The sequence below is a fragment of the Pempheris klunzingeri genome, chromosome 20, assembly GCF_042242105.1.
Source record: "Pempheris klunzingeri isolate RE-2024b chromosome 20, fPemKlu1.hap1, whole genome shotgun sequence".
NCBI lineage: Eukaryota > Metazoa > Chordata > Actinopteri > Acropomatiformes > Pempheridae > Pempheris > Pempheris klunzingeri.
Genome location: NC_092031.1, coordinates 11,125,130 through 11,152,865, shown reverse-complemented (window position 1 = coordinate 11,152,865; position 27,736 = coordinate 11,125,130). Strand labels below are relative to the sequence as shown.

At 38.9% G+C, this 27,736-nt stretch overlaps 2 protein-coding genes across 2 annotated transcripts in view; both read right to left on the bottom strand.

The window, feature by feature from the left end:
• The window catches only part of LOC139219596 (low-density lipoprotein receptor-related protein 2-like), a 50,894-nt gene extending 33,782 nt beyond the window's left edge, over positions 1-17,112 (bottom strand). Inside the window, exons 1-35 of the mRNA XM_070851514.1 lie at positions 16,955-17,112; positions 16,019-16,129; positions 15,664-15,786; positions 15,167-15,283; positions 14,870-14,980; positions 13,862-13,978; positions 13,116-13,232; positions 12,778-12,921; positions 12,122-12,238; positions 11,704-11,832; positions 11,314-11,483; positions 10,961-11,184; positions 10,346-10,552; positions 10,020-10,222; positions 9,586-9,726; positions 9,192-9,401; positions 8,812-9,004; positions 8,557-8,682; positions 8,297-8,427; positions 7,551-7,688; positions 6,965-7,243; positions 6,623-6,862; positions 6,385-6,507; positions 6,153-6,269; positions 5,557-5,934; positions 5,032-5,280; positions 4,518-4,726; positions 4,196-4,380; positions 3,814-4,042; positions 3,497-3,674; positions 3,009-3,137; positions 2,673-2,839; positions 2,230-2,373; positions 1,788-1,897; positions 1,017-1,194 (exon numbers count right to left, since the gene is read on the bottom strand). Of these exons, the coding sequence (XP_070707615.1) occupies positions 1,017-1,194; positions 1,788-1,897; positions 2,230-2,373; positions 2,673-2,839; positions 3,009-3,137; positions 3,497-3,674; positions 3,814-4,042; positions 4,196-4,380; positions 4,518-4,726; positions 5,032-5,280; positions 5,557-5,934; positions 6,153-6,269; positions 6,385-6,507; positions 6,623-6,862; positions 6,965-7,243; positions 7,551-7,688; positions 8,297-8,427; positions 8,557-8,682; positions 8,812-9,004; positions 9,192-9,401; positions 9,586-9,726; positions 10,020-10,222; positions 10,346-10,552; positions 10,961-11,184; positions 11,314-11,483; positions 11,704-11,832; positions 12,122-12,238; positions 12,778-12,921; positions 13,116-13,232; positions 13,862-13,978; positions 14,870-14,980; positions 15,167-15,283; positions 15,664-15,786; positions 16,019-16,129; positions 16,955-17,021 (5,811 nt within the window). The 5' untranslated portion in view covers positions 17,022-17,112. The remainder of the gene's footprint in view (positions 1-1,016; positions 1,195-1,787; positions 1,898-2,229; positions 2,374-2,672; positions 2,840-3,008; positions 3,138-3,496; positions 3,675-3,813; positions 4,043-4,195; positions 4,381-4,517; positions 4,727-5,031; positions 5,281-5,556; positions 5,935-6,152; positions 6,270-6,384; positions 6,508-6,622; positions 6,863-6,964; positions 7,244-7,550; positions 7,689-8,296; positions 8,428-8,556; positions 8,683-8,811; positions 9,005-9,191; positions 9,402-9,585; positions 9,727-10,019; positions 10,223-10,345; positions 10,553-10,960; positions 11,185-11,313; positions 11,484-11,703; positions 11,833-12,121; positions 12,239-12,777; positions 12,922-13,115; positions 13,233-13,861; positions 13,979-14,869; positions 14,981-15,166; positions 15,284-15,663; positions 15,787-16,018; positions 16,130-16,954) is intronic.
• Positions 17,113-18,813: 1,701 nt separating this feature from the next.
• muc13b (mucin 13b, cell surface associated) lies at positions 18,814-24,545 on the bottom strand (the record flags this gene model as incomplete). Its single annotated transcript, XM_070852180.1, has 11 exons — positions 18,814-19,362; positions 19,573-19,849; positions 20,027-20,114; positions 20,963-21,000; positions 21,183-21,225; positions 21,316-21,444; positions 22,230-22,390; positions 22,485-22,543; positions 23,462-23,571; positions 24,243-24,365; positions 24,494-24,545. Coding segments are annotated over 11 exons (1,302 nt in total), but the record flags the coding sequence as incomplete, so codon positions are not given.
• Positions 24,546-27,736: the final 3,191 nt, after the last annotated feature.

Sequence of the window (27,736 nt, the reverse complement as noted above, 5' to 3'; positions counted from 1 at the left end):
AAGAGCTCATAGTACCGTACTACCCCACTAGAGCACTGCGCTCCCAGACTACAGGTCTACTGGTGGTTCCCAAAGTCTCCAAAAGTAGTGCAGGAGGCAGAGCCTTCAGCTATCAGGCTCCTCTCCTGTGGAACCCCCTTCCAGTTCGGGTTCGGGGGGCAGACACCCTCTCTACATTTAAGAGTAGACTAAAAACCTTCCTTTTTGACAAGGCATATAGTTAAGGGCTGGATCAGGCCTTAGACCAGCCCCTAGTTATGCTGCTATAGGCTCAGACTGCCGGGGGACTCCTATGGTGCACTGAGCTCCTCTATTCTCTATCCTCCTCTTCCTCTCCATCATTATGTCTCATGTCAGCCAAATGTCTGCCACTAACTTGATATCTTCCCCAGAGCCTTTCTGTGCTTTCTCATCTCTCAGGTTCCTGTGGATCCTGGTCCTGGTCCTGGTGATGTGGTTCTCTGCTTCATGAATCACTGCTGCGGATCGTCGGCCACTCGTCATGTTTTTCAATAATATCATACAGCTAATCTTTTAGTCACATTCCTATTGTTAGTGCTATAGTCACTGCTCGTACGTTGGTTGCTGTTTGTGTTGTCTCTCTCTCTCTCCCTCTCTCTCTCTCTCTCTGTCCAACCTCCACCCAACGCGGACCCCTACAGAAGCCGCCCGCATTGAGCCTGGGTCTGTTCGAGGTTTCTTCCCGTTAAAGGGGAGTTTTTCCTTGTCACTGTTGCTCAATATAATATCTGATGCTTGCTCATGTGGGAATTCTTGAATCCTTAATTTTGAATTCCTGAATTGTTGGGTCTCTCTCTAATTAAAGAGTTTGGTCTAGACCTGCTCTTCATGTAAAGCGTCTTGAGATAACGCTGTTGTGAATTGGCGCTATATATATAAAGATTGATTGATTGATTCCCCTCAACATCCCAAAAACGCAGCTAACACTGAAATGTCAAACAACTGACTACCTTTTTCTTTTTAGTCTATATGCTGAGCATGTATACAGTACATACCACCCCTGAGCCCGCCACACCCCAGTACAGTTTCCTAGTAGAGACATCAGCAGTGATGAATCCTATGTTAGCCAGGTTGCCTGTGTAGAGGATCCTGAGGTTTCCTCCATCCATGTCAGCGCTGCCAACCTTTGGAGGAACTCCACTGTCTGACCCTTTGTCTGTCCAAAACAATTTCCTGTGAGGGTAAAAGTGTAAACATGTTGAGTTAGTAAGTTATCATGTTGTAAGTATTAGGTTTTAAATTGAGTAAAAATGTGTTAAAGTCCTGTCTTGGTAAAACAATATTCATAGAGAAAGTGATTATTTTTACCTGCTGAACAAAAATGCTAAGATGCAGGCACAAATGCCTGACTAAATTACCTATTGCTTTTTATAATTTTGGGTGAGTTATTAATTAATTAATTAATTAATTAATATTTATTTAAAACATGGCTGTTTTGGAGGAATAAATCCTCTGAATTTACAATTACATGACATGTCTTTCAAATAATTAGACCACTTTGTCCTTGTCAGCTTGCTACAGTCTGCTCAATTAATGCTGTGCAATTAATTAGGTCCTGCTGAATTGAATCTTTTCAATGATAGTGAGTACACAAGCATCAATTTAAAAAGTATTTTCCTCGCCATCAGTAACACAGAGGTAAGGACTAGCATTGAAATATGTTTTGCTATCTTACCCACAGAAACTGATACTTTTTTTCGACACCTCACTGACTTTAAGTGACAAATACTCTTTAGGTTTCTCTTCTCAGTGAACAAATGCTTTACCCTCGGGCTGGATCCAGGGCTATTCCAAAGGGCTCTCCTGATCCCTCTGGTTTACCAGTAGAGGTGATGAGGGTCTTTCTATAGTGCTGGTCTCCATCCACACGGACAACCTAAGTGAAGTGTAAAGTAGTTTGTTTATTTACTTGCACAATGACGATGCAAAAATGGAAGTGATAAAACACTGACAACAAAAGGGCAGATTAAGATGAAATGCATTTAACAAATATATTAAAATAAATGAAACACACAAATGAATGAGACTAAGAAGAAATTAAAGATACATCTAATATTAATGTAATTCAGATTGAATATGCTGCACCAGAAAACAGAGGCCAAGGCTAGTTTTGGCTATGTTTCTCATTGTACTGTCAGTAATCAACAATCAATACTCATCATATCAATCAATCAGTCACTCATCACATTTTGTCTCAAGGTTGCTTACCTCTATGGTTTTACCAGTGGGATTAGTGTAATACATTATTCGGCTTATCCAGTCGAAAGCCAGACCAGACGGAGAGCCCATGAAAGCAGCTGGAGCAAACTCAGACCTGTTGGTACCGCTGGTTTTCACTTGCCATATAGAGCCCTGATATTAGAACAATAAAGACCATGCTTTAGAACATGAAATCTATAGATATTCAAGTAAAGCATAAGAATAAAAATAGCAAACCTAATAGAAAATATTCACAAGTGCATATCATTAACCAACCATACATTTCCAGGATATGTTCTGGAAATAGGATACAGCTCAATTATAACATGGAATAACATTTTTACAATTGCTTGTAATTACACTGTAATTACACAAAAACTAGCCATCACAGCATATACATTATATACGTCATAAAACATCTCTTCAAGGTTCTATTTAAAACCTCCACTCACAGTGCTCTGCACCCAATAAACAAGCTGCTCCTGGTCATCAAAGTCAATGTCCCGCCCCTGGCTGATGCCAGACACAGGGGCCATTGCATTGTTAGATGGGTCAGCGGGGTCCAGAGGAATACCAAAAATCACGGACTCTCTCACCACCATCAAAAAGGGAGCCTCATCTAGAATAGAAATACACGTGATGAGAGGAACACAATAATCACATAAAGGGGTGCCAAGCTGAGGGAGAGAATATCAATTTTAGTAGAGACACAATACATTTAATTGGCTTCAGAACTAGAAAATGAATATTCATCCACATGGTGAAGAGAGCAAATAAAAAATACTGACCTTTGATACAGGTGCGTTTGTCAGCACCCAGTGTCCAGCCAGACTGACAGTGGCAGGAGTAATACCTGGGTCTCAGGCCTGACAGCAGACACAGCTGAGTGCACAGGTGTTCTCTACATGGGTTGATGGCTAAACACAAAACCACACTGTTACTCTCTCAACATATTATTCAATTTGTCACACTAATTTGGTGCAGACATTGTGGTATTTTAGTGCCAGTACTTTCTTCTTTTTTCGGTTTGTTCTACATACTTGTTGCAGCTTGTGATACAAAAACATTTATTTTCACTGTGGACTTGATTTTTGTAAAAAGAAAAATGTATTCTTTAAATAGATTAACATGTAATTAGCATCATTTAAGTAGCAATTAAGCATTACTCACTTATTTCGGATGAGACATGCTTTTACCTACCTACACTACATCAACACACAACATTTAAATTTATTTCAACTATAAAATTAAGACTTGCTGTTTAATTGAGAATTACCTGTGGGCTGTTTGATGGGATGGTCCATAACGATGCCCATGGGCTGGTAGACATTGCCCATTAGAGTGGTGATGTTGCCACCGTGGAACTTGTTCGTCCTCATCACCTTGCTGGTGTAGCGCTCTGACCAGTAGATGTTGTCCTCGAAGATGGTCATACCATGTGGGTGCTGGAGGATCTGGAAGAGGTAAAAATAGATGACTGACATGAATTTGAATCATCTTTTTGCATTGGAGTTTAACACAGTTTTTATTTTGATTAATTATCAAAGTATCCCCCTTGGTTTTTTTCCAATAACTGAAATAATTTAAACCTACCATGTCACTTGCAATGACCTGATGGCGGTTATTGCCATCATAGTCACAGTAGTCAATATATTTGAGGTAGGCGTCAGCAAAATAGACCCTTCGTGTGGTGTAGTCTAGGGCCAGGCCGTTGGGCCAATAGAGCTTGGTGCTGACAATGACTCGTCTCATGGCACCATCCAAGTCGGCCCGCTCGATCCTGGGGTTCTGACCCCAGTCTGACCAGAACATCAGGTTCGTACTGCGAGGAAACACAGCGTGACAAAGAGCTTAAATACAAGGTTTATTACATCTTGTGACTTCTTGTTTGTAGGTTCAAAGGTCAAGATTTTACAGAGAATTACATAAAGTTTGAAGAACAGCAACGTAATTCTCTCAAAGACTCTCTACTTACTAGTTACGAGGGTCTAAAACAAGTCCGCGGGGGCTGGTGACATTCTTGGTGAGGAGGACTTTCCGAAAGCGGCCGTCCAGAGTAGAGACCTCAATGCTCTCCATGACAGAGTCAGCCCAATAAAGGTTTCGACCCACCCAGTCTACAGCTATACTCTCTGGTACCATCAGACCGGTGGAGAAAACCTAGAACAACAGGGACACGTTTAACACTGAGAATATTGCTAAGTTTGATGTTGTTTGTGTTGGCTTTTGTGTTCCTGTCCAGTCTTCAGTGGTTAAAATCTCTTGCTTTGATGCATCTGTGCGATTGTTTCTCTTACTTCCCGTCTGTCTGTGCCGTTCTGGTAGGCGCTCCATATCTTCTTCTGCGAGGCATCAGCCCAGTAGATTCTGGAAGTTATGCGATCAAAGTCAACAGTCACAATGCTTGAACCACTGATCACTGGACGCATCTGGGGTGGCCTCATGTTGATATGGTTGGCAATGATCTGGCTGCGCTTGGCAACCAGAAGGACAGCTGCTAGGGGGTCTAAAAGCAGAAAAATATCTTGGTTCATACAAACAAGTGATCAAGATACAAAGTGTATCTTTGTGTATTCTGTTCCATGTTCACAGAATTTTATGTATTATAAATACTATACACAAGTAATAAACTGTAAAACTTTGTTAGTATCTTACAATGTTACACTTTAAAATCCTTTTTTTGATTCAAGTACTTCATGGACTTCATTTGTTTTGTATTATAAAGAAAAAAAGCACCCATCCATATCATTGACACCCTAATTTTCTTATCTTGGTATTACATCTCTTTATTCGTAATGTAACGCTGCTTACCTGCTGCTTTGCAGGTGCGTCTGTCAGGTTCTAGGAGGTAACCATCTGAGCAGTAGCACCTGAAATGTCCTCTCTCATTGTAGCACTGCTGGCTGCAGAATCCTGGGATCAGACACTCATTGATGTCCTCGCAGGTCTTTGAGTCGTTGAGGAGCTGAAATCCCTCTGGGCATGTGCATTGAGCCCCAAATGGTCCTTGGATGCAGCCGTTACTGCAGCCCCCGTTGTTCAGTGCACAATCATCTTGGTCTTCATAAAAATCATAACATAGTGAGTTCGTATTGTGCATTTATTAGGCACTTGTGTTTGTTATTGCTGACTTTTTCTTACAACTGCTTTGGATTTCTGCTGTCTATCTGAAGGATGTTTGTACTGAAAGTGTATTTGACATGTTCATCATCATTTTTTGGTAATTAATACATCATATACAACTAAATAAATGCAATGTGTTCTTTTTTAAGGATTACGCTTTATTGAGGCTTAAATATAATATATAGTATAATGCATGACACTTTTTATACTCACTGCAGATAGGCGACTCATCTGCTCCATTGGGGCAGTCCCTCTGGCCGTTACACACCTTGTCCAGGTCAATGCACAAGGGGGCGGTGGGACACTGCCACTGTCCAGGGGGACAACTAAATGGAGGGGTGGGGCAGTTCTGTTCATCACTCATGTCCCGGCAGTCGTTATCGCCGTCACACAACCAGCTTGTTGGGATGCACATCTTGTTGGTACACTGGAAATAGTTGGATCTGCAGGTGATAGGTGGGCAGGAGTTATGTTCATCGGATCCATCCTCACAGTCTGGATGGCCGTCACACTCCCACTCATCTGGCATGCAGAAACCGTCGGTCTGGCACTGGAACTCGTCATTGTGGCAGAGGCCTGGACCTCGAGTGGCTGGAGGAGCAACAAATACTTGAGAATGACTGAAACTGCAATGGCTTTCTCTCAGAAGTTTTGAGACGGGTGCAATATGTTGACAATGACCATGCGTTGACAGCAACAAAGCTGACAGACGTTCAAGTGGAAAAATCTTTCATAACCACATAATGAATTAACATAATTAACATATTTAATTTTGTTATATATAACCTCAGTTACTGTTGCTAGCTTACGACAGTTTCGTTCATCTGAATGGTCCCTGCAGTCAAACACTCCATCACACTGATATCTTGAGCTGACACACTGGTCTCCACTGGCACAGGCAAACTCATAGGAGGCACAGGCAAACTCTTAGGGTGGGAAGGAGGAACATAAATGGGGAAAGTTAAGTAGTTAGAAAAATTAAACTTATCTCTAAAAACTGTCTTTCATAAATCAGAACACAACAGTTATAGTGATTCCTACCACACTTTTGCTCATCAGAGCCATCCAGGCAGTCCTGGTCTCCATCACACACATAGGAGCTGTGGATACAGCGGTGGTCGGGACACAGGAAGTAAGAAGGAGGGCATGTAGTGATGGTTGAATCTGTAAATTGCAGATTCATGTCATTTATCAGAATGTTATCTTAGATATCTGTTTGAACAGTATTTTATGTGAGTGAGGTGACTGAGCTGAAAATGGGCCGTCACCACGTACTTACTGCAGTTGTGTTCATCGGAACCATCACCACAGTCGTTGTCACCATCACACACCCATATTTTAGAGATACACCTGTTGTTATCACAGGTGAAGTAGCCGGCTGCACAGGTGGTAGGGAGACGGGTGGGACAGTTAATTTCATCAGATCCGTCGCCGCAGTCGTCCATGCCATCACAGCGCCAACTGGACAGGATGCAGTGCTTGTTGTTGCAGGTGAAGGCGCGTGGAGAACAGGTCGCTCCTGGTAAAGACACATGAGGCAGGCAGTTGGATTAACAAAATTGCATGCTCAATAGTTTTCTTCCACTGCTCCTAAAACACACATGTTCTCTTACACATTCACCTGTGTCAGTGCAGTTGGCCTCATCAGTCCCATCTATGCAATCAACAATTCCATCACAGCGGTAGGAGTTGGGTCGACAGCGTCCTTCATCACATTCAAAGGCGTAGTCACCACAGTTGTTGTCAGGTGGGGGAACAGAATCGTCCTTGATGCAGTCCCTCTGATTGGTCTCAAGTTTCATGCCATACGGACAGCCACAGACCCGACTGAAGGAGGGAGTCGGGAAGCAGAAGTGGCTGCAGAGCCCATTGGCCACCATATTGCAACGGCTGGTGAACACTGTGGGAAGGATGATGTAGACACAGTCATATCTGGAGACTCACTGCTCAACTATCAATCTGGCCCAGCAGTTATTGATTATTCTGGTTTGAGAATGTGATATGGATATCATTCTCTTCTTTTTCTAGCTCCATTTTGTCACTGCTCTCCATGCATACTACCATTCAGGTCCTCTTGGTCCTGTCCTTTTATCCAATTTATTAACACTTTACACCTTACAAATTACACACCACTTTGCATCAGTTACTGCAGGGCTGAAAGGTTAAACTATCTTTACACTCTATTGCATCCCTGTGCGTGAACTTACTGCTGTGGAGGTCAGCCGTGTAGGCCTTGACATTCATGATGCCAGTGATTCCTTGTCTGATCATAATGTTTCCCCCTCCATCTCGCTTCCTCATCTCAAATATTGCTCTGGTCCTTGTATCAGACACATACAGGTAGTCTGCAAGACAAAAAGCAATTCATCATTCCAAAAATAAAATAAATAAGCCACAATGGATAGATGTATTGAAGTCATTTTAGAAAAACAACAGGCTGATTAATTTTTACTTTGTGCATCTTTGTTGAAAGTGCACAACAATGTACAATATGCATTCTCATTTTAAACCTGAAAAACAATGAGTGAATACATACAGAGCAGTAGTATGATGATTTCCCATCGAAAGTTTGGTGTTTGTCTTATGTAACTTTTATCAGTCAGTACAGGAACAAACACACTAGACACAGTATTCCCATATGGCAGAAAATAAATATTTTGATTTATCGCATATTTATTGAGTGTTAATATTTTTGTTGAGATATTCTGATATTATGGTGATACATTAGTTTTACATACTCTCTGATCACCACTGCTTTAATCTAAATGCAAATATTCTCACAAATAAGGGAGCTGGAGAATTTTTAGAGGTGTATGAGTAATTTTGGATTTTACTGTGTCGTAGCTGAAGATAAATCTGAATAATATCATATACAATCTAAAAAACATTGTGCACGTGTAATATGGATGTACTGGAGTAAGTGGGAGTCATGAGGATGGACAAAGAAACTCACCTGAATAAATTGTTAGAGAGTAGGGTTGAGTAATCTGGCCAATGTTGGTAAACGTCTGCCTGTCATTTCCTTCAATGCCAATATGACCAATCTGGTCCAACTGGGAATCCACCCAGTACAGCCTGTCCATCCTGACAAAGACCAATCACAAGGATTCAACCAGTGAGATTAAAGGGACGCTGTAGTCCACACAACATACATTCTTTTAATCCTTGAAAAAGAAATCACATCATAGTCCTGTAGGTCTTCACTGTGCTTACATATAGTCAACAGCAAGTCCATACGGCCATCCCAGTGTTGTATTGACCAGAGGAACGGCATTGCTGCCATCAGTGAAGCCTCTCATTATGACCGCTGGACGGTACCAGTCAGACCAAAACAAGTAGCTGTGGATCAACATTTGATTAGACACAAGAAAATGCAGATCTGTTTAGTGTGAGTCAAAACTAAAATATAATGTAATCTGTTAACCTCAAAGTCATTTTATATATTATAACCTAAACGTGGAGTCTCACCCAGCACTGGGATGCACTGCAATTCCTTTTGGGTTCCTTAAACCAGTCACAATGTCTCGTCTGGACTTGTCTGTGACTCTGAAGGCCACCACTGACTTGTAGGTGCTTGTGGTCCAAAACAAGACTTTGGAGGTCCAGTCATAAGCCATGTTGTCAACTGTTCCTACTCTGTAGCCTGTCAAAATCTGTTGGACTGAAAATGCATTAAGAAATAAGAAAACATGAGAGAGTCTTGAAAGCTAAATCTTATCATATTATTATATGGGTAACAAATCAATTTACACATTCATTATGAACAACAAAAACAAAATTTTTTTCATGCAAACTCACTTAGTGCCCTTGTAATGGTGCTTTGTAACAAATATATAAGGAACATTCACCTGTGCCATTGAGGTTAGACTTATAGATGAGGCCTCTGGACCTGTCGTTGTAGAAAAGGGCTTCCTCGTTGCCATCAAACTCCACGGCAGAGCCTGAGAAAGACGTCCCGAGCCCTGTGAGGGGCAGGGTGATGTCCTCCTGGAGGGATAAGTTCAATGGGATTCCCCGCACCCCCAGAGAGGTGGCCAACAGCAAGAAGTCCTTCACCTCTGTTCAAAGGATAAGTGGCAGTGATAACTAACTTTGATGAAATCAAATCAAATCAATGCAATTAAAAAGTGACTGATTAAAAAGCTGGATGTCCCACAGCAGAACACAGAAAATATTGTGAACTGAGTAACAGACCAACTCTTGACATGAGGTAATTAGGCCCTAAATCAAGGGGAAACCTACTAAAGCAGGTCCGACGGTCAGGCAGCAGGTCATAACCATGGCGACACTTGCAGCGGAAGCCCAGACCATCATTGTCGGTGCGATGACTCAATACACAAATCTGCTGACAGCCACCATTATGTCTGCCGCAAGGGTTCATCACTATAGCACAGGACAGATGAGGCAATTATATTACAGCACTGTTGTTTTCCATGTTGGTGTAATATCAATTCATAAACATAAATTAGATTCTGAGTTTATCTCATGTTACACAAAAGTTGACATCTAGTTGCACCTTCTGGCCAGTAACCAAAATCAAACCAAACCAAATCAGAAACACATACAAAATTTGAGTTAAGCAGGAATTACATTTATGCTCACAACAGAAACACAGGGACATTTCTTACAACTGAACTCATTTTGACTTGTCACAAGTTGGAAGTGTGTCACCTTACCAACAGGTTGCAGGACAGGGTGTGAGACGACAACATGGCCCGGTCGCTTCGCGGTACGATAAAGGAGTGCTGGGTTGCTGCCGTTGAAGCGGTTGGCTCTCACTACACCCATCTTGGTCCAGTCAGTGAAAAACACATGGTTTTCAAACACAGCGATTCCAAAAGGATGTGGAGCCTCGGTTCCACCATTGAGAACTATTTTCCTGGAAAACAACAACTGCTCAGAATGGCCATCAAGGAGAACACAACATAAATGTCGTTATGTCCCTTTTTAGCTTAAAGTTACTCTCCAAGAAGACTGACACCATTTTCAGTGTAACCATTACCTCTCCAAACCATTGTAGGTGACAGTCTCTACTGTGTCAAAGTGGCTGTCAGACCAGTAGACTCTCTGGGTGATGATATCCAGGGTTATTCCTGTTGGAGTGCCGAGTCTGTTCTTCACAAGCTCCACACGGTTACTGCCATCCATGAAGGCACGTTCCAGCTTCATCTGCTCACTGGCAACACCCATGTCTGTGAAGAACATGTAGCTACAAAAAAAAAAGAAGTAAGGATGCTTTAAGAGCTATATGATGCTAGATGAAGTGACATGAAAGCACTGTATTTGTTCTTTATCAGGATTCAGTTATAATCTTGTAGAGTTGCCACTAATTTATTTGTATTTGACCATAAATTAGCTTTTACCGATTTTATGATCATGACAAGTGGACATGCAGCTTTACCAAGTTGTATCATCAGAAAACAAGACCAGTGCTATAACAGAAATTACCATTCTAGTGTCAAAAAATGCTAGTTAATATTCTAAAAACCAATATTGATTTTAACTCAAGTAAACAATGTTAAATAGTTTTGTATTGTATTATCATCAGATTCTATAAACATGCAACCCATTCAATGCTTGGGAAGCAGTTTTCAAAGACTGAAACAATTAAACACACCCCACTGTAGGGTCCAAGGCAAGGCCATGAGGAGTCATGAGGTTTTCAGCCACCAGAGTGACCCGATTCCCTCCAACAAAGTCGCACATGTCGATACGTTCCATCATGGCCTCTAAAACATACAGTTTGAAGTTGACCCAGTCCACAGCAAGGTTCTGGACATTATGGACTGCAGCTGTCAGAATCTCTTTAATATTATCCCCATTGTGGTTGGTGGAGTATACCTAACAAAAGAAGAATACGGTTTGGGTTTAATGGGTTTTTATTTACCTCATTTTAAGCAATCACATAAGGAAGCTATGAAGAAGGTAAGGAGAGAGAATGCTGATCATCATACAACAATCCAGACTGACCATTTTAGTATAGGTATCACTCCAGAAGAGTATGTCGCTGTGCCAGTGGTATGCCACCCCTACAGCATAACCTTTGCCCTGGGATGGCACCACAGTTCTGACAAAGCGCCCGTGTATATCAGCCATCATCACCTCACCCCCGTTGGTGAAAATGAGCTGTGGCATTCCGGCTGGAAAACACAAATACGGCATCTCAGTGAAAAAAGAAAATGTAGCTATCTTAGACATTTGATACAAATACAGAAAAAATAACTTTTAATAAATGTTCTGTTGACAAATATAATTTGTAATTTTAAGTATTCAGCTGTGTTGATTTTGAAAAACACCACAGATTATGTTGCAGCAGATGCATATGGTATAAAGCTACCAAGTGGTGTGTGACTCCTTTACCTGACACATTGGCTTTGCAGACATGACCGTGCTCCAAGAAGTATCCATCAGCACAGCTACAGTGGTGTGTCCCAGGTCGATCTTCACACAGCTGGTCACAGATCCCCCAGATCTGGCAGTCATTATAGTCTGCGCAATACATAGGCCTTAGGATGAGGATCTATACCAGTAATTTGCAACCAGAGTGTTGTGAAATTGAGCCAGTAACTTTAGCTTTTCACAACTGGCTCATTCAAAGCTAAAACAAAATAGACTGACACTACAGGTCTGGGATACTTTGTAAGCTTAAATGAAAATAAAAAAAACACTTTACAGATTATGATATCCTGTGATGTATGTATGTTACCTTTGAAGTTATCATGCAACAATGTTACACAAATACAGATTTTGTTTTCACAAAAACAAATATGCCACTCACCTACACAGGAACGGCTGTCATTGGCTACAATATAACCATCAGGGCAATAGCAGGCACCTCCCTCAGGAGAGGGGTGGCAGAAGAACTCGCAGCTCAAGGTGGAGCACTGGTCCAGGCCTGAGAGTAAAAATCATTTCATTAACATCATGGTTAAATATAGTTTAGAGTTTAGGATTTTTACTTGTAATAATCATCCACGCAGCTTTAACATTTTCAGTATTGTGACCAGCTTTATAGCCATCATAAACTGAGCCTGGAGGCCATTAGAATGTGTGTGTGTGTGTGTGTGTGTGTGTGTGTGTGTGTGTGTGTGTGTGTGTGTGTGTGTGTGTGTGTGTGTGTGTGTGTGAAAGCAGTGACAAAGGATGTGAAAGCTATGATCATATCAAAGTTACAACAGCTGACTATGACTTTATGAGTGCTACACACCATAATGTCTAAAACCCTTGCACCTAATTTTATAGCCCTATGAAAACACTGCAAATGCTGTTGGTGGTGTTCTACATGTGACTGTATCTGTCTTACAAGGCAACATTTAATTTACTTTAGTTTGTTTTGTGTAATGTGTTTTCACGGCATTCTTGCATGTTTTCTGTGGGAGTCATATGTGCAGATTTCTCTAATCCGTGTGAAAAATGTACATCTGTGTGACTTACTGCAGGTTTGCTGTGCGGTGGAGTTGGTCTCGTCCGTTCCTCCCGGACAGTCAGGCTTGCCGTCACACACTTTGCTCATTGGTATACATAACGTCGAGCCTGGGCAGCCCCACTCACCAGGATAACAGCCTCGAGAGTCACTATCTGAAAACCATCAAAAGATTTGTGATTATGCTATGAAATAGAAATGTTTCTCATAGTGTTTTTGGCATGTCTCAATGAAACTACTCAGCCATACCAACATGATTCACACTTGTACAACACTTAAATAAAATAACTCTTAATACAGAACTTCCAGGTCAAACTATAAGTCCACCTGTAAAAACAAGTTTTCTCACCACATCCTCTTTCATCACTGTAGTCCCCACAGTCATTGAACTTATCACACACCCATCGCTGAGGAATACAACGACCACTGGAACAAGTGAACTCACTCCCACTGCAGCTCTGGTACACTAAAGAATATAAAGAAGTCACATTTATTATAGTTTCCACTAATACTATAATATCTACTCATTTGGATAATATAAAACGTTTGAAAAATGTAATTATTTGACTGGAACTGAATATCTGAGAGGCAGCAAATCCCAAAATTTCAACTGCTGAAATGTATGAAACGATTTAAGGATTCTTGTGCAGTATTTCAGTATTTTAGAATATCAAATATATGTGATGTTTGTACATCTGTTCAGAATAATGACTGTTGTGCATCTATATATACCACCAGTAATTAAAAATGTGGGCTTAACCTTAATTTTACAATTATTACTTGTGCTTGAACTTGACTTTTTTTTATGGCTTGAAGATACAATATTTAGATGCTGCATATGACTGGATGTGGCATTAAGCTGTTGAGCAACCGGACAATTAGAAAACACAGAAGTTTGGTATTATGGGGTTGCAATATTTCTTTTGACTTTGTCTTTAAACAAGATGTTATCATAAGCATCTGAAAATCTATCAACTTAATTACAGTCCTCTAGGTTGAAAACCTTATAAAAATCAGAGGGGACTTAGAGAAATACTGAAATTAGAAGACAAAGAAGCTTCGTGGTTGTTAAAGGTGCACTCCTGCCATCCTTACCACAGCCTTGCTCATCACTGTTGTCCCCACAGTCATCCCAGTGGTCACACACAAAGGAGTGTGGAATACAGTAGCCATTTGTACACTGATACTGGTGGATGGGACAGTGCTGTGCTGCTGGAAATAAAACACAGTGACTGAATTTAAGAAGCGGTCAAAACGTTTGTGAATATCTGAGGCTTGAAGTGAAACGACCACTGACTAAACTACTAGCAACATGAACAGACACATTATATGACATTTTCCGACGCCGGTTCGTGCCCATGATTTGCATGTATGACTATGCTAGCTAACATTTGCTGTCGATATATTCAAGCTAAAAAAAAAAAAGACGTCAAATTTGGAAAAAGACCGTTTGACAACAATTGCGCCGTTTTACCAGAATCTAAAACCACCTTTCAATCCAGCTGGAAGTAAAAAATATTAAGCCTGCTTCTTAGTAACGTCTTTTTAAAAATCGTTTCCTTACAGTAAGCGTTAGCTCAAACCAATCAAAGATGGCGACCGGAAGTGACACTCTCCTACAGCGAACAAGACAATAAAAGTATGTATGTCTTGTCACAGAAAATATGGAAGATTATGCATATTAATACATCTTTTAATTTCTAACATAATACTGTCGAGTATTTAAATTTCCCCATCATGGGACTAATAAAGGAATATCTCATCTTGGGAATGTCTTATGAGTAAGTCACTTCTTGTGAACAATCTGTGTTTGACTGTGGTCCGAATATGTATTAGCGCAACTTAACTCTAGAAATAATTCATATCCATATGACCTTGTTTTTTTTCTCTTTTGTTTTTGCCGCTGCAGCTGCGGAGTTTGTCATTCCAGTATCCATTTACACTACATGAACTCTTTCGATCACAATCATTTATGTATTTTGGGGGAAATTGATGTCAACCAGATCACCTTTTTCTAAGTGTTACATAACAGAACTTTGATATTCTTAAGCATCTGTAAAACCATCAGTTATACTTGGTTTGCTGTGAGTCTCATCTACTCACTGCAGTTGAATTCATCTGAGCCATCTCTGCAGTCCTGTAGCCCATTGCAGTGCTGAGAGTTTTTGTAACAGGCTCCATTAGCACACGTCTTCTCAGTGCAACGTGGATAGTCTGCAAAAAAAAAATACAGTACCATCAATTTTGTGCCCAATAATGCAAAGACAATTATACTTCATAAAATCCTTCAATTATTAGAAACTATAAGGGTCTGATCAGACAGCGTACATCAGTGCTGTTAATGTTGGACTGACATCAAAGTACAGTGTGGTAAATTATTTGTAGATTTAAAATTCTTACTGCAGTTGTTCTCATCAGAATTGTCCATGCAGTCCTTTACATGGTCACATCTGTATTTGCTGGGGATACACTGGCCCTCCTGGCAGGTGAACTGGTCTGGGCTGCAGGTCTGTCCACCTGAACCAAGAGCATGTGAATGGGTTTCAAAATACTATGTTGCTGGGCGACTACATGCATTTCCCTATTGAAAGGCCACATTTTATAATCAGACAATGTGGCCACTTTGTGGTTGTACTCCTCATTACTGCACATAAGCAGAAACCTTTTTGTCCTCTGTGATGATATCAAAACGTTGGAATGCTATCAATGTTTGCATGCTCTACTTTGAGCCAGTTCTCAGGACATATGATATACATATAGTTTTTAAAGAATCACAGCACCTCTTGTTCATTGGCAGAACAAGATGTGTCAGTAGTGAACATCTTTCCAAAGAAAATAGCCACATAATGTCAGTGTCTCATTCTTAAAAACAGCCCAGAAACAATTCTGCTGCATACCACAGGTTCTTTGTTCGTCTGAGCCATCGATGCAGTCTTCCTCCCCGTCGCAGACAAATCCCAAAGAGACGCATTCACCACTAGTCACACATTTAAATTCCTGAGAGGTGCATGATGGAGGTGCTGCCACAAAGAACACAACAAGGGGAATAGTGCATAAGGCTGTGCATATGGGCCTGATCTTTTTGTTTCTGTGCAATAGATTATTATACATTCATTCATACAGTATATTTATTCATTCATTCATTCATTAATGTCTTTGAAGTGAATGTATCAAATCACTGGCAACACTGGCCTGTTATAATGGTTTTGCTTGGCGCTGTCTGTATTTCCAGTGATTGGTTGTAACACTCACGACAGTTCAGCTCATCTGAGTCATCTGTGCAGTCTTTAGTCCCGTCACACCGCCAAGCTATGTCGATGCATTGTCCGCTTGTGCACTGAAACTCTGTACTGCCACAACGTCCTGCAGAAAACACACACAAAGATATAGATTTGAATCATCTGTCATCATTCAGCATTTAATGGGTTCTTTTAACGTGTGGGCTCAAGCTGCATGGCTTTAGTTTTTAGGTTTTATCTAAATGTGATATATTATTCACAATACATACAGTGATTATTGTACATCTAAATAACAGATGTCCATGTTGCTTCCATGAAAAGAAAGTGTATTTTATTGTTTCCTTGACAAATGAGTTACCATGTTTATGACAGTTATAGCGCATTCGGTGCAATATTTGAACCTTAAAACATGTGATTTGGGCCTTTAAAGGGCAGTTAATTCTTCACCATGAATCAACAGTTCATCTATGACCTTGGAGTTTACAGCCCATTTGAAAAAGTATAATTGATGTCTGAATCACCACAGAGACAAACACATTCTAATTTTGTCCATATTTCCTACTGCAAATTTATGACTACTGCTCAGGCGTGAATTTAGGTTTTCTTTCAAAATACATAATGTATATGTATATATATATATTAACATCACATGTACTGTAAGTGCACTTTTTTTTCACTTTAAGTTCATCTTTAATTTCTAATAACAGCATGATTCATGTAATAGTTGTTCAAAATAAGTGTAAAACTGCTCAAATTTCATAAAAGCACATATTTTTGTTGTGCAGCTCAAACCATTGCTGTAATTGGCAAAGATGAAATATTTTGGCAGAAAATAGTGCTGTAAAAATCTTATTGATTATTATTGACCAGTACCTATAATTCCTCTCTCATGCCTTAGCTTTAACATATTGGTGACTATAAGTTGTAAAATGTTATCGTATACACATACCTTGAGCAAGTTGAATTCCTTGGGACAGCAGTAGAAGAGATAGAAGATGAAGACCAGTTAGGCCCATAATTTAATTCTGGTGTTAGTTTGACAAAGTGTTTACACTCATGCTAAATCTGACTCTGTTAAGCCCAATGATCCTGAGGAGGATACTGCCTTCAGGAGAGAGATGTGGAACCCACGACAACCAGGAGACCAATAGTGTGACAGGGAGTAATGCAGCTTTTTATGACTCGCTCCTTTACATAAACTTCTTCTAAGATTAACTTTTACCTCTTGGTATGTTGTCTGTATCAGCAAGAAAAAGTCATTACTCATTTTCGTGTAAGACTGTAGTCGGAAGTTAACAGTGTCTGTGGCTGAATTATTAAACACTATATTATTCCCGAAAACAGATGTGCATTCTTTATCATTTCTACACCCATTCACAAAATATCAACATACTACAGCACAACTGATATGCTTTGTTTACTTAATAACTCAAAGAAAAACACACCGCACCAGAAAGTATATGATCAGGCCTAATTCAAATGGGATTATGACTGTTATTCATTAGTTTGTCACATTCTATGAAGGACTTTTTAAAACAAAATTTAAATCTACAGTTTTATAGTGAGTAATATAAGGTTTTAATGTGGCTGAATTTATAGAAAGTGTGTGTGGTGCGAAACCATTACCACATCATTGACACATCATCATATTTACAGTTATCAAATAAACTGATTATTGGCAGACTGGCTTCTTTATTGCAATATATCACTTCTTGGTTTATAGCACAAAAGCATATTGCTTAGCAGCAAAATCAAAAGGTGGTGAATATTTACTGTGGCGGCACACAGATTATCTACACTTAAAAACCACACGCTCCAAGTCACTGAAGCTTAAAGCCATGGGTTTTCCTGACCGATACGCCTGTTGTGCATATCAGTACTTACTCTCTTTTGTTGCATGTGATTTGTGGATTTTCTTTTGCATCTTAACACTGTCTGATCCACAATCATAAGAAAGGATGTATTTCCTGAGAGAACAGTTACCCATGTATGACTCACCAAAGTACAGTGTAGACTCTGAGGACTATTCCTTTAAAGAGACACACTGAATGTATATTTCTTTAAAGCATTTCCCCTCTTTTACAGCATGTCCCATTAAAGGGAACATAAACTTGCAGCATGTCCCTGTACTCATCACTGAAAGAGTTCTCGTTAATAAAACTTTGCCGCCCTCCACTGGTGGTACCTGAAAAGACACTATGGTTGTGTAGACAGCAGTGAACATCTCAAACACCTGCAGGGTAACATATTTTAAAACACCAAACAGAACCAGCAAACTGACCTGCCTTTTCAGTTGTTTCCCTCTGAGAAAAAAGCCATGAAAAATCACAAGTAATGAAAATTCCTTTATTTTGAAATAGGCTTTGATGGATTTAAACTTTTTTTTATTGTTAAAACGAATTACGTATCATATGATATTATGGGTGACAAATGAAAATGAACACAATATGTAAGAAGTATATTGTTATTTTGTTTTATTCATGTTGAACAGCTTGGTGTCAAATAGATATGAAAGTGGTTAGAAATGAAGAAAATATACTCTCAGTTGTACAAAATAGAATATCAAACTATTTTAATGTGGTAAACAATACAACAGAATTATACCAACATAACACCCTCATAAGGAATAGTGCATTACATTTTATTAGAACAAAAGAAACTCGTCTCATTCACAAAAACTGAGTTAACCATGAAATTAGGATTCATCATAAACCTAATACATTTTAAATACCAAATAATTACTTGTAAATTCATAGACGAGTGAGACATTAACTGGGCAGGAACAGTTCAGCCCTATTTGTGTAGCAATTTCTGGTTCACTTCCATTAAACAATTAGATCCTAAACAGTGTATCTCATTTCCCAAACTTTCACAGAGATTAGCCAAGGAAAGACAGGAATTATTTATGACAGCTTATAATTGGTCAGAAAACAGTTCTCATTATGTTAATGTTAGGAAAAGACACAACTACCTCACCAGGCAGTCATATTTATTACTGCACATTTCTTTAGCCATTGCCCAAAACCTGCACAAACATTGTGCTTCTGTTTGTAAAGTCTTACCAGGTGTTTGGTTTCTATCAAAAAAGTTTTGGATCTGGGAAAATGTCACTGTAGGAGAAACCTCTGTGGTTCCTCAGTAATTGAACCGTCTTCCGTTGTCGTTTGTGAAGTAAGGGTTGGTATGGCCTTGGCTTGAGGCATATGGGTTGATCTGATGTAGACTCTGCTCATAGCGGTTGTTCTGGGGCCGAACCTGAGAATAGTGGCTGCTCTGGGGTCGAGACTCAGCATAGAAGCTGCTCGGGGGTCGAACCTGAACATATGAGTTCATGTCATCTTGGTCTTCGTAGAGCCGCTACAATGAAAATAAATATTTTTAACAGAGAATTGCAAAAAACAACTGTGTATATTTTCAGTTTTCTCTTCTCTTACCCTGCTAAATATTTTCATTGTTTTCAACTCATCATTCTAGCTCTTTCCCTGTCGTGAACTGAAAACCTTCTAGGAAATTGTTTTTGCATTTTATTTTACTTTAATGTCCCCAAACTACTAGAGGCGTACTCACTGCGTTCCTCCCCGCAGGGACCAGGTTTTGTCGGCTGTTGCTTGGAGTCATCTCCAAGTTGGTCCTGCTGTCCCAACTGTTGTTGGCTGTGGCTCGTGGGATTCTAGGCACCCCAGCATTGGCAAAGGCTGTCGGGCCATTGGCTGACCCATTAACGGGGGCTGCTTGGCTTTTAGCAAAGTTGCCGTTGACCAATGGGGCCTTGTCAGGAAAGTGGCTGACGTTAGGCTTCCCAGTGTCTGCATTTTTCTTCTTCTTGGAGCTCTTCTTTGAAGATCTAGCATGTTGAAAATATATATATTACAGTTACTTTATCTGTACTACAGTATAACAGTGTTAAAAACATTTCTGATTTTTTTTGGGGATTCAAATTATTTTCAATATATGTTTGTGTCTAATATTAAATGGCAGGTTAAAAAAAACAAGTGGATGAATGAATGGATGATGAACTCACTTGTATGCCACTATGGGCAGAAGAGTGAGTGTGATGAGCAGCAGTCCACCAAGCACAGAGCCAATAATTACCAGTGCTAGCTGCCATGCTAACAGAACACAATGACAAGCACATCAATAACAAGGCTATTGAAATGACATTGATAAGAATATTCCTATGAAACAAAATCTATAATCCTTTCACAATAAAGGCAAATCAAAGTCATAATGAAATTCATAGATTTCTTGTGAAAAGAAACTTTTAAGCCATAAAGCCGTTTGATCCAGGAGCTTCTAGTTCTCACATTAAGTAAACACAGTATCTTAACCCTTGTATGGTGTTCGGGTCTGTGGGACCCGTTTTCATTTTTTTATCAAGAGTAAAATGATACGATAAATAATTTTTTCAAACTCAAACTTGGCTTTGGCTCATATTGATGAGTCTGAGTTTGAAAAAATTATTAATTGTATAATTTTTCTTTTGATGAAGAACATAAAAAACAGATGAAATCTGGTCCACAAACCCGAACACCATACAAGGGTTAAACAAGACTTTACTAGTCATGCACTGACATGAATTTTATAGTGTTTGTTTAGTGCTCTTATCTATCCAGTTATTTATTCTCTTTGGCTTATGACCGGGACCCAAGTACTTAATTTCGGTCCATCTCTTGTGGAAATGTGTGCTGGTACGACATTAAAGAGACTTGAATCCTTGAAATGAACATGATTTGTGGAGGACATGGTTACATTTGTTTGAATCAATAGCTTAAGTTACTAACTCTGCCGTCCCCAATTTACCCCTAAAAATCAAATTTTTATATGTTTGTTGGCCATAAGTTTGTGTCACTATTTTCAAATAGTGGCTTCTTATTTTCATTAAAGAAAAACATTGTCATTATGTGATTTGTTGCTGTTGTTTTTTGCCGTCACTGTCAATTACATGCTGTATACTCACATTCACTGCAGTTCAAACCAGAATAACCATACGAACAACTGAAAAACAAGGAGAGGAGTTTATTTAACAATTTCGTTTAAGCCCAAGCTCTCTGTCATATTTACAGTGGCTCTCAGCTTTTCCCTCCCCACTTTAATTTGCAATAAATGTTATTGAAGTAGAATTAGATAGATGCTAATTTTTACATTATCAGAGCACGCTACGTCAGTTATACACTTACTCGACACATATGGAGCCCTGGATTTTTTGACCACTGGGACAAGCTGCAAAAGCAGAAAAGGGAGAGATGGTTTGTAGTTTAGAGAAAGAAATGTTATAACACACACACACACACACTCACTAAATGCTCTTACCAATGCATAGTCTGTTACTGAAGTCAGTCTCAAGGTAATCTTCCAGGCAGGTACAGGTATAAGATCCATTTCCCGATGAGCACTCTGTAGTTTTATTATGACAGGGGTTCTTATCACACAGTTTTGTTTCTTTGAAAGGAAGGAAACAAATGAACATAGTCTCAGTAAACCAAATTCAAAAATTCAAAAGTACAAAATATACACAAAGAACAGAAGTTATGTAAATGTGTTCAGCCACACTACCACTGACTATAAAGAAAGCGGGACAAAAGGTTAAGTGACAATGACAGTGGATCAGTTGGGAGAAATTATAAAGCATGAGAAGACACTCCCTCCAAACAACTAAACTAATAACAAATAAGATAGTGACATTTATTGTGCTTTATTGTGTGTATGGCTGAATAAAACGTGGGGTTTTGTCCCAAGCCATGCTGCTACACCAACATTTCATCAGCAATTTAATAGTGAGTGTTAAGCAGCAAAAACATATGGAGTTCAAACGTGTACTTTGTCATTACTCAGTTTGAAAACAAATAGGATAGATTGAAATTCTGCTGCACCTGTGGGTAAACAGTTTAGTAAATCAGTAACATAAAACTTTCACTTTCTTTGGGCCAAAACCCCCCAAAGTGAATGCAGTTCTTAAAACATCACAGCAATAGCTGGCTGTGAGATCTACAAAGAAAAATGTTTAATAGGACAAAACAGAATCAGATATTTTGTAAAGAAGACTTTTTATATACCTTATCTTTCTATATTTCACAGATAAATTAATTAATTTCAGACCATGCTGCAGTACACAGTGTTCTACCTGAAAACAGATCGATGTCTATGTTACTCACTATTTAGATACATTTCCCAATCAAACTACATAAGGATTGAACAAACGTACAAGATAAATGTAATAAACTTACCAGCAAATTTTGCATTAGCCAATAAACAGTCAGCGCATGTTGCAGCATTTTCAATTTTTTTCTCAATTTCTTTTGTACTGATGTCAGAACTTGCTGAGAAAATGATCTCTACAGTTGCATTGACCTCTGGCAGTGCCCAAACTTTGGGCTTTGTTAAGGGCCTATAAAGACAGAAATCACACTTAATGATGATTATATACTGCAAAAGTATACTGTGTGAAGTATGGCTCTAGATGGATAGACAGTGCGACTTACCTGAGTTCCACCACATTCGTGTTTTCGTAATCCAGAACTCCCTCGAAAACATTATCAAACTGTGTTTTGGGAATGAAATACGATTTGTTTAGACCTTAATCTGACTGTGCACAGCCCATTTAGATGAAATGTCACTCCTGAGATTATTTTGCTTTGATAGATATTGTGTAGCATCGTAGTACACATGTTTACTACCCAAGTGTAGCACAGGTGAGTTAGACAAACTACTACTGTTTTCAGTGAACTCCACAAACAGTTCAGGATATCTTTGCATCAAAAATATCAAACGTCTTGAAAGGATGTTTTCAATGTAAATACGTGTCCCCAGTAAGCCTACAGACTGCCAAACTATGTGAACACACCACACTCCTGCGCCATCTTTCAATAAATGTGTGTTAAAACACATTGTTTGGATTTGGCTTTCTTTATGATGTCATAAGGAGATCAGTTGACCATGTGACCTCTTCCACCCCATCAGCAGGCCAACTGTCCCCGCACGCTGAAACCTCCTGAATCAACCTTGCTGTCTGACATTGTTTTTTCTTCACTAACACCAGCCCCTGCTAACACTAAGATGTCAAGGGTGAGAGCAAAGCACACAAACAGTTCTGTTTTTCTAAAATGGAGCGTTCAGACAGAGGCTGAAAACGGCTGCAGCAGCCATGCCATTATTTTTCTCACACCTGGCATGGCTTTGAAAATTAAACCATGGAAACTTATTCTAGTCGGACCTCAAAATACAAGTATAAACTTGTAAATGAGTAAAATATGGGGCCTTTAATTCCTACATAATTGATCATATAGTCTTTGCTGTTACAAAAGATATTCCGCCACAGCCACAATTAGCTGTTGGTTTGAAGATCTACTGGAAAAATAAATATCTAGATGTCTGCAAATCATGGATGAATATATGTATCACATACAGCCAAATATATGAAGGATATTAAAAAAAACATAGCACTGAATTGTTTTTTTACCTCGCTTTTAATCTTCCTATAGGCGTTTAGGAATTCTGTTGACATTGTGTCAGTCATCTGGTTTGTGTATTTCATTCCAGGCAGGAGTAGGTGTCCAGGGAAAACTTTGGCTAAAATAGAAAAACATAATTTTAAGAAAGGTTATATATACACTCCTGCCATAAGTATGCATTCAAAAAATAGTCGTATAATTTGGGAAATTGTTTGTTTTCTTGTTCCAGAGTAAGATGAGAAGATCTGTTCTACTCTCATAGCTATCAAATATACACTGTTGCCCATAAAGTTGTAATAGAATGTTTTTTTACCTCTTCTCATGAAATGATTGTGACAATGTGATTTATTCTTGATAAATAAAGTGTATATCTTCTCAACTTTATTGATCAAACTCTTCCAAACATATCACAGTGAAACTTAAACCACAGTTAACCTTTGCAAACCTATTCAGGCTTTAACAAAATTGGGGGTATTGAACAATTATTCCAACTTTATGGGCAACAGTGTATATAAGGCTACAGCCAACAGCAGGTTAGCTTAGCATTAGGGCTACTATTTTACTGTTGAACGGAGTCAGATTAGCTGGCATCCACTCCTTACACTAACCCAAACTAGCGTGTCCTGGCTCCAGCCTCATATTACTGGATCTGCTTATCTAATTCTCAGTATAAATATGAACATTGCCCAAAATGTCAAATTGAGACTGTATATATTTCATGAATTTAGTATTCATGACTTTAATTAGTGATTATATACTTATAGTGGTGGTGTGCAAAAAAATACTTACCATTCTCACAATTCTTTGTGTTATTATTGTAGTAATCACCAGCCAAACACAAGCACTCAAAGTTTTGATCAGCACGAGGCACACAAGTGCTCCCATCGCCACACTGTTCTTCCTCACAAGGGTCTTTAAGTTAAAGGAAAAAAACACACACCCACAACAATGTAAGCGTTGACAGCATTATATGAGCACCTAAAAAGAATGACATATTTTAGACAGTGGAAATCACAGTTTTTTGACTCTAGTGGAATCACCTGGTGTTGGGGTTGTGAGTTGTTGTTGTGAAGTACTTAGATCTTCAGTTGTAAGAGGTGGTGGCGTAGCACTCGGATCTTTTGCTGGTGTAGGAGGTGAAGATGTAGTCGTTGGATCTTTTGCTGATGTAGGAGGTGAAGATGTAGTAGTTGGATCTTTTGCTGATGTAGGAGGTGAAGATGTAGTAGTTGGATCTTTTGCTGATGTAGGAGGTGAAGATGTAGTCGTTGGATCTTTTGCTGATGTAGGAGGTGAAGATGTAGTCGTTGGATCTTTTGCTGATGTAGGAGGTGAAGATGTAGTAGTTGGATCTTTTGCTGATGTAGGAGGTGAAGATGTAGTAGTTGGATCTTTTGCTGATGTAGGAGGTGAAGATGTAGTCGTTGGATCTTTTGCTGATGTAGGAGGTGAAGATGTAGTAGTTGGATCTTTTGCTGATGTAGGAGGTGAAGATGTAGTCGTTGGATCTTTTGCTGATGTAGGAGGTGAAGATGTAGTCGTTGGATCTTTTGCTGGTGTAGGAGGTGAAGATGTAGTCGTAGGTGGACTAGTTATGTCTGCTGCTGCAGATGCACCACCTGTGACTGTGGTTAAAGCAGCACATTGTAGCAGTTAGTAAACGATAACTAGCTGATTTCCCAAAGTGTTCAGCTACAGTTTACTGTGAAATGACACCAGAACAAGGAAAGTCAGCTCTACTAAAACACAATCTATTTATTATGTTTCCCCACATATTGTGGCATAGGTTACAAGAGGAAATGTTAATGATTTAGTAGTTGTAAAAAGAGTGACTTTTTCTCATTCAACCTGCTTGATAATAAAGCTGTAGCTTTTTCTATCAAAATATTCACAAAAGCTAGTGCCAGTCAGCATATCACAATCAAATGATATGCTGTGATGGAATTATATATAGCTTTATTATACAGCAGCATGAATTTATGGGTTTATAGGCAGTGCTTTTCCTTTATCTGACCATTGATAACTATGAGAATCACAGCTGAAAGGATGGGTGGTGAACAGGGCCCTGCTATATTATATACTGATGTCCTGAAAAAAGTCCATTACTTAACTGCGTAAAAGACCGAGTATTGTGGTTATCATATGTTTAATAAGAATAATCAATCCTCCATGGCCTCCATAGCTTTGAGATTGAGCTATGGGCTGCTGAAACTATCCGATGTTGCAACATAAAGTAAAATACAATACGCATTGTTATATGTGTTTCCTTTGTATGAATGCAAATTGGATTCAAAACAAAGGCCAAATAAAATCTTTTACACTAATTAGTGTCAAAAACAAAACAAAAAGCCCTACTTATGTGCCATATAGCTCAGATAAAGCTCATTTAGGGATTTGGACATGTAAAGCATTAACCAGACTAGAGGGTCTACGGGGAACAAAGGGACTACCTTGACTGGAATGGAAAGAAAAAAGTAGGGTAACAACAGGGCCATAAGGTCAGATTGTCTGCATTAACACAGTGGTCAAATATTTACATCTAATTGTGCTTGCACTAAACCAACCCAGAGCTAAAACATGGTTGTTAGGCTAAGCTTGGAGCAATTATGCAAATTGTGCTTTCAATTTTTAACTAATGATCTGACCAGCTGGATAACTTGATTTAAAATTTGAAACAAAGCTGAGTTAAAACACACATAAGAATGTTGAGAGAATGCTTACACTGGTAATCACCACTTGTGTTAGCCATTCAATGCCATAAATTAAATCTGAAAATCTAGCTCGATTTAATAAATCCTCTTTAAACATCAGAATTTTAAATCACAATCTAAATTGACTGAATTTCTTAAGATTTAAAAGACTGAAATCAATAGACAGAAATACTTCTCTTAATTCTAAAGTGTACCTAATAGTTGTACTTGTGATCATCTGGGCCGCTCCACTTATCAGAAACTACTATTAACAACTATTAAGGATTTAGAAATAATATAAAAAAAACAACTTACTGAGACAGGCTGCAGCTAGCCAAATGACAGCGAGGAGTTTTAATTCTTGAGCCATTGGAAAAGAAGAAAAAGACTAAATTTTACCACAAGATAAAAACCCAGTAAGAGCTATGAGTGGACGAGGCTTCACTGTCTTAAAACCTTGGATGATGAGAGCTCAGGTGACATCCACTGGCACTTTTAATCATTAGCCACTCCTCTGAGGGTGGCACTGTGTGCTAAAGTACATTTCCCACCCAGAAAACATGCAAACATGCTCCATGCATTTTTTCTGTTGATCAATCTTCAATGACTTTGTTTTTGTTAATGTCTAGAAAGTATTTCATGTGATAATTTAAAGGGCTAAAAGTAACATTAAGCTAATTAAGAAAAAATGAGCTAAAGCAGAGCAGATATGATACGATGAATAAAATATGATGAATCAATTTCTAATTTATGTCATTCATGTTTATTCTAGATCTTACAGTTCCTATTTTAGCCACGGTTGGACACAATATTTAACATAACCATAAACTTAACCTAATCACACACCTCCCGCTTTATTTACTCAGAATTCATCCTCAAGAGCCACATATTCTCATAATGAACTATTTCTATGAAAATATTTAGTCAAAATGTAATCACACTTCTTATGAACAGTGAAGGAGTGCTAAAACAGTGGGTCTAAAACTATAGTTGATGCACATAAAAGGAAGCAATGATCTCTGCTGACCAGGAATTAATAATGGGAATAAATGAATATGTAGCTAATGATCTGCTTTGGTCAAGCCACATCAAGAGCAAATGTCAGTCAAGACTATGCTAAAATATTCCAGGTCTTTAAATAAAGAGGAGTAAAGCTTTAAAGTAGAGGAGAGAATTTACTGACAGAATGTATTAGTATTGTATAATATCAAACTCCTCACACTGGCACCAAGTGATGTCACAGATGTTTTCCTGGATGGATTTATCTCCATGGCTGGAAACATGTAAAACATAATTTGAAGATGTCTATGACAAGAACAAAAAACAAAAATACCACCACAGTTTAATGACAAACAAAATGTATATTTACTTACAACACTGTTAGTCATCATTCAAGACAACTTTCAGCTCTTTTCTAAAGGAGTTAGTACTTATTTTTTATGTACACCTCAGTGTCAGGCTTCATAAGTTACTTATAGGGGCAATATTTAACAGGAAGGACAAAGAGTACATTCCTTGCCAGTCATTTTATGAATTTATGGCAGTTCCACCAGTCGCCATTTAGCCCAGAGAGAACTTTAACAAACATGATTT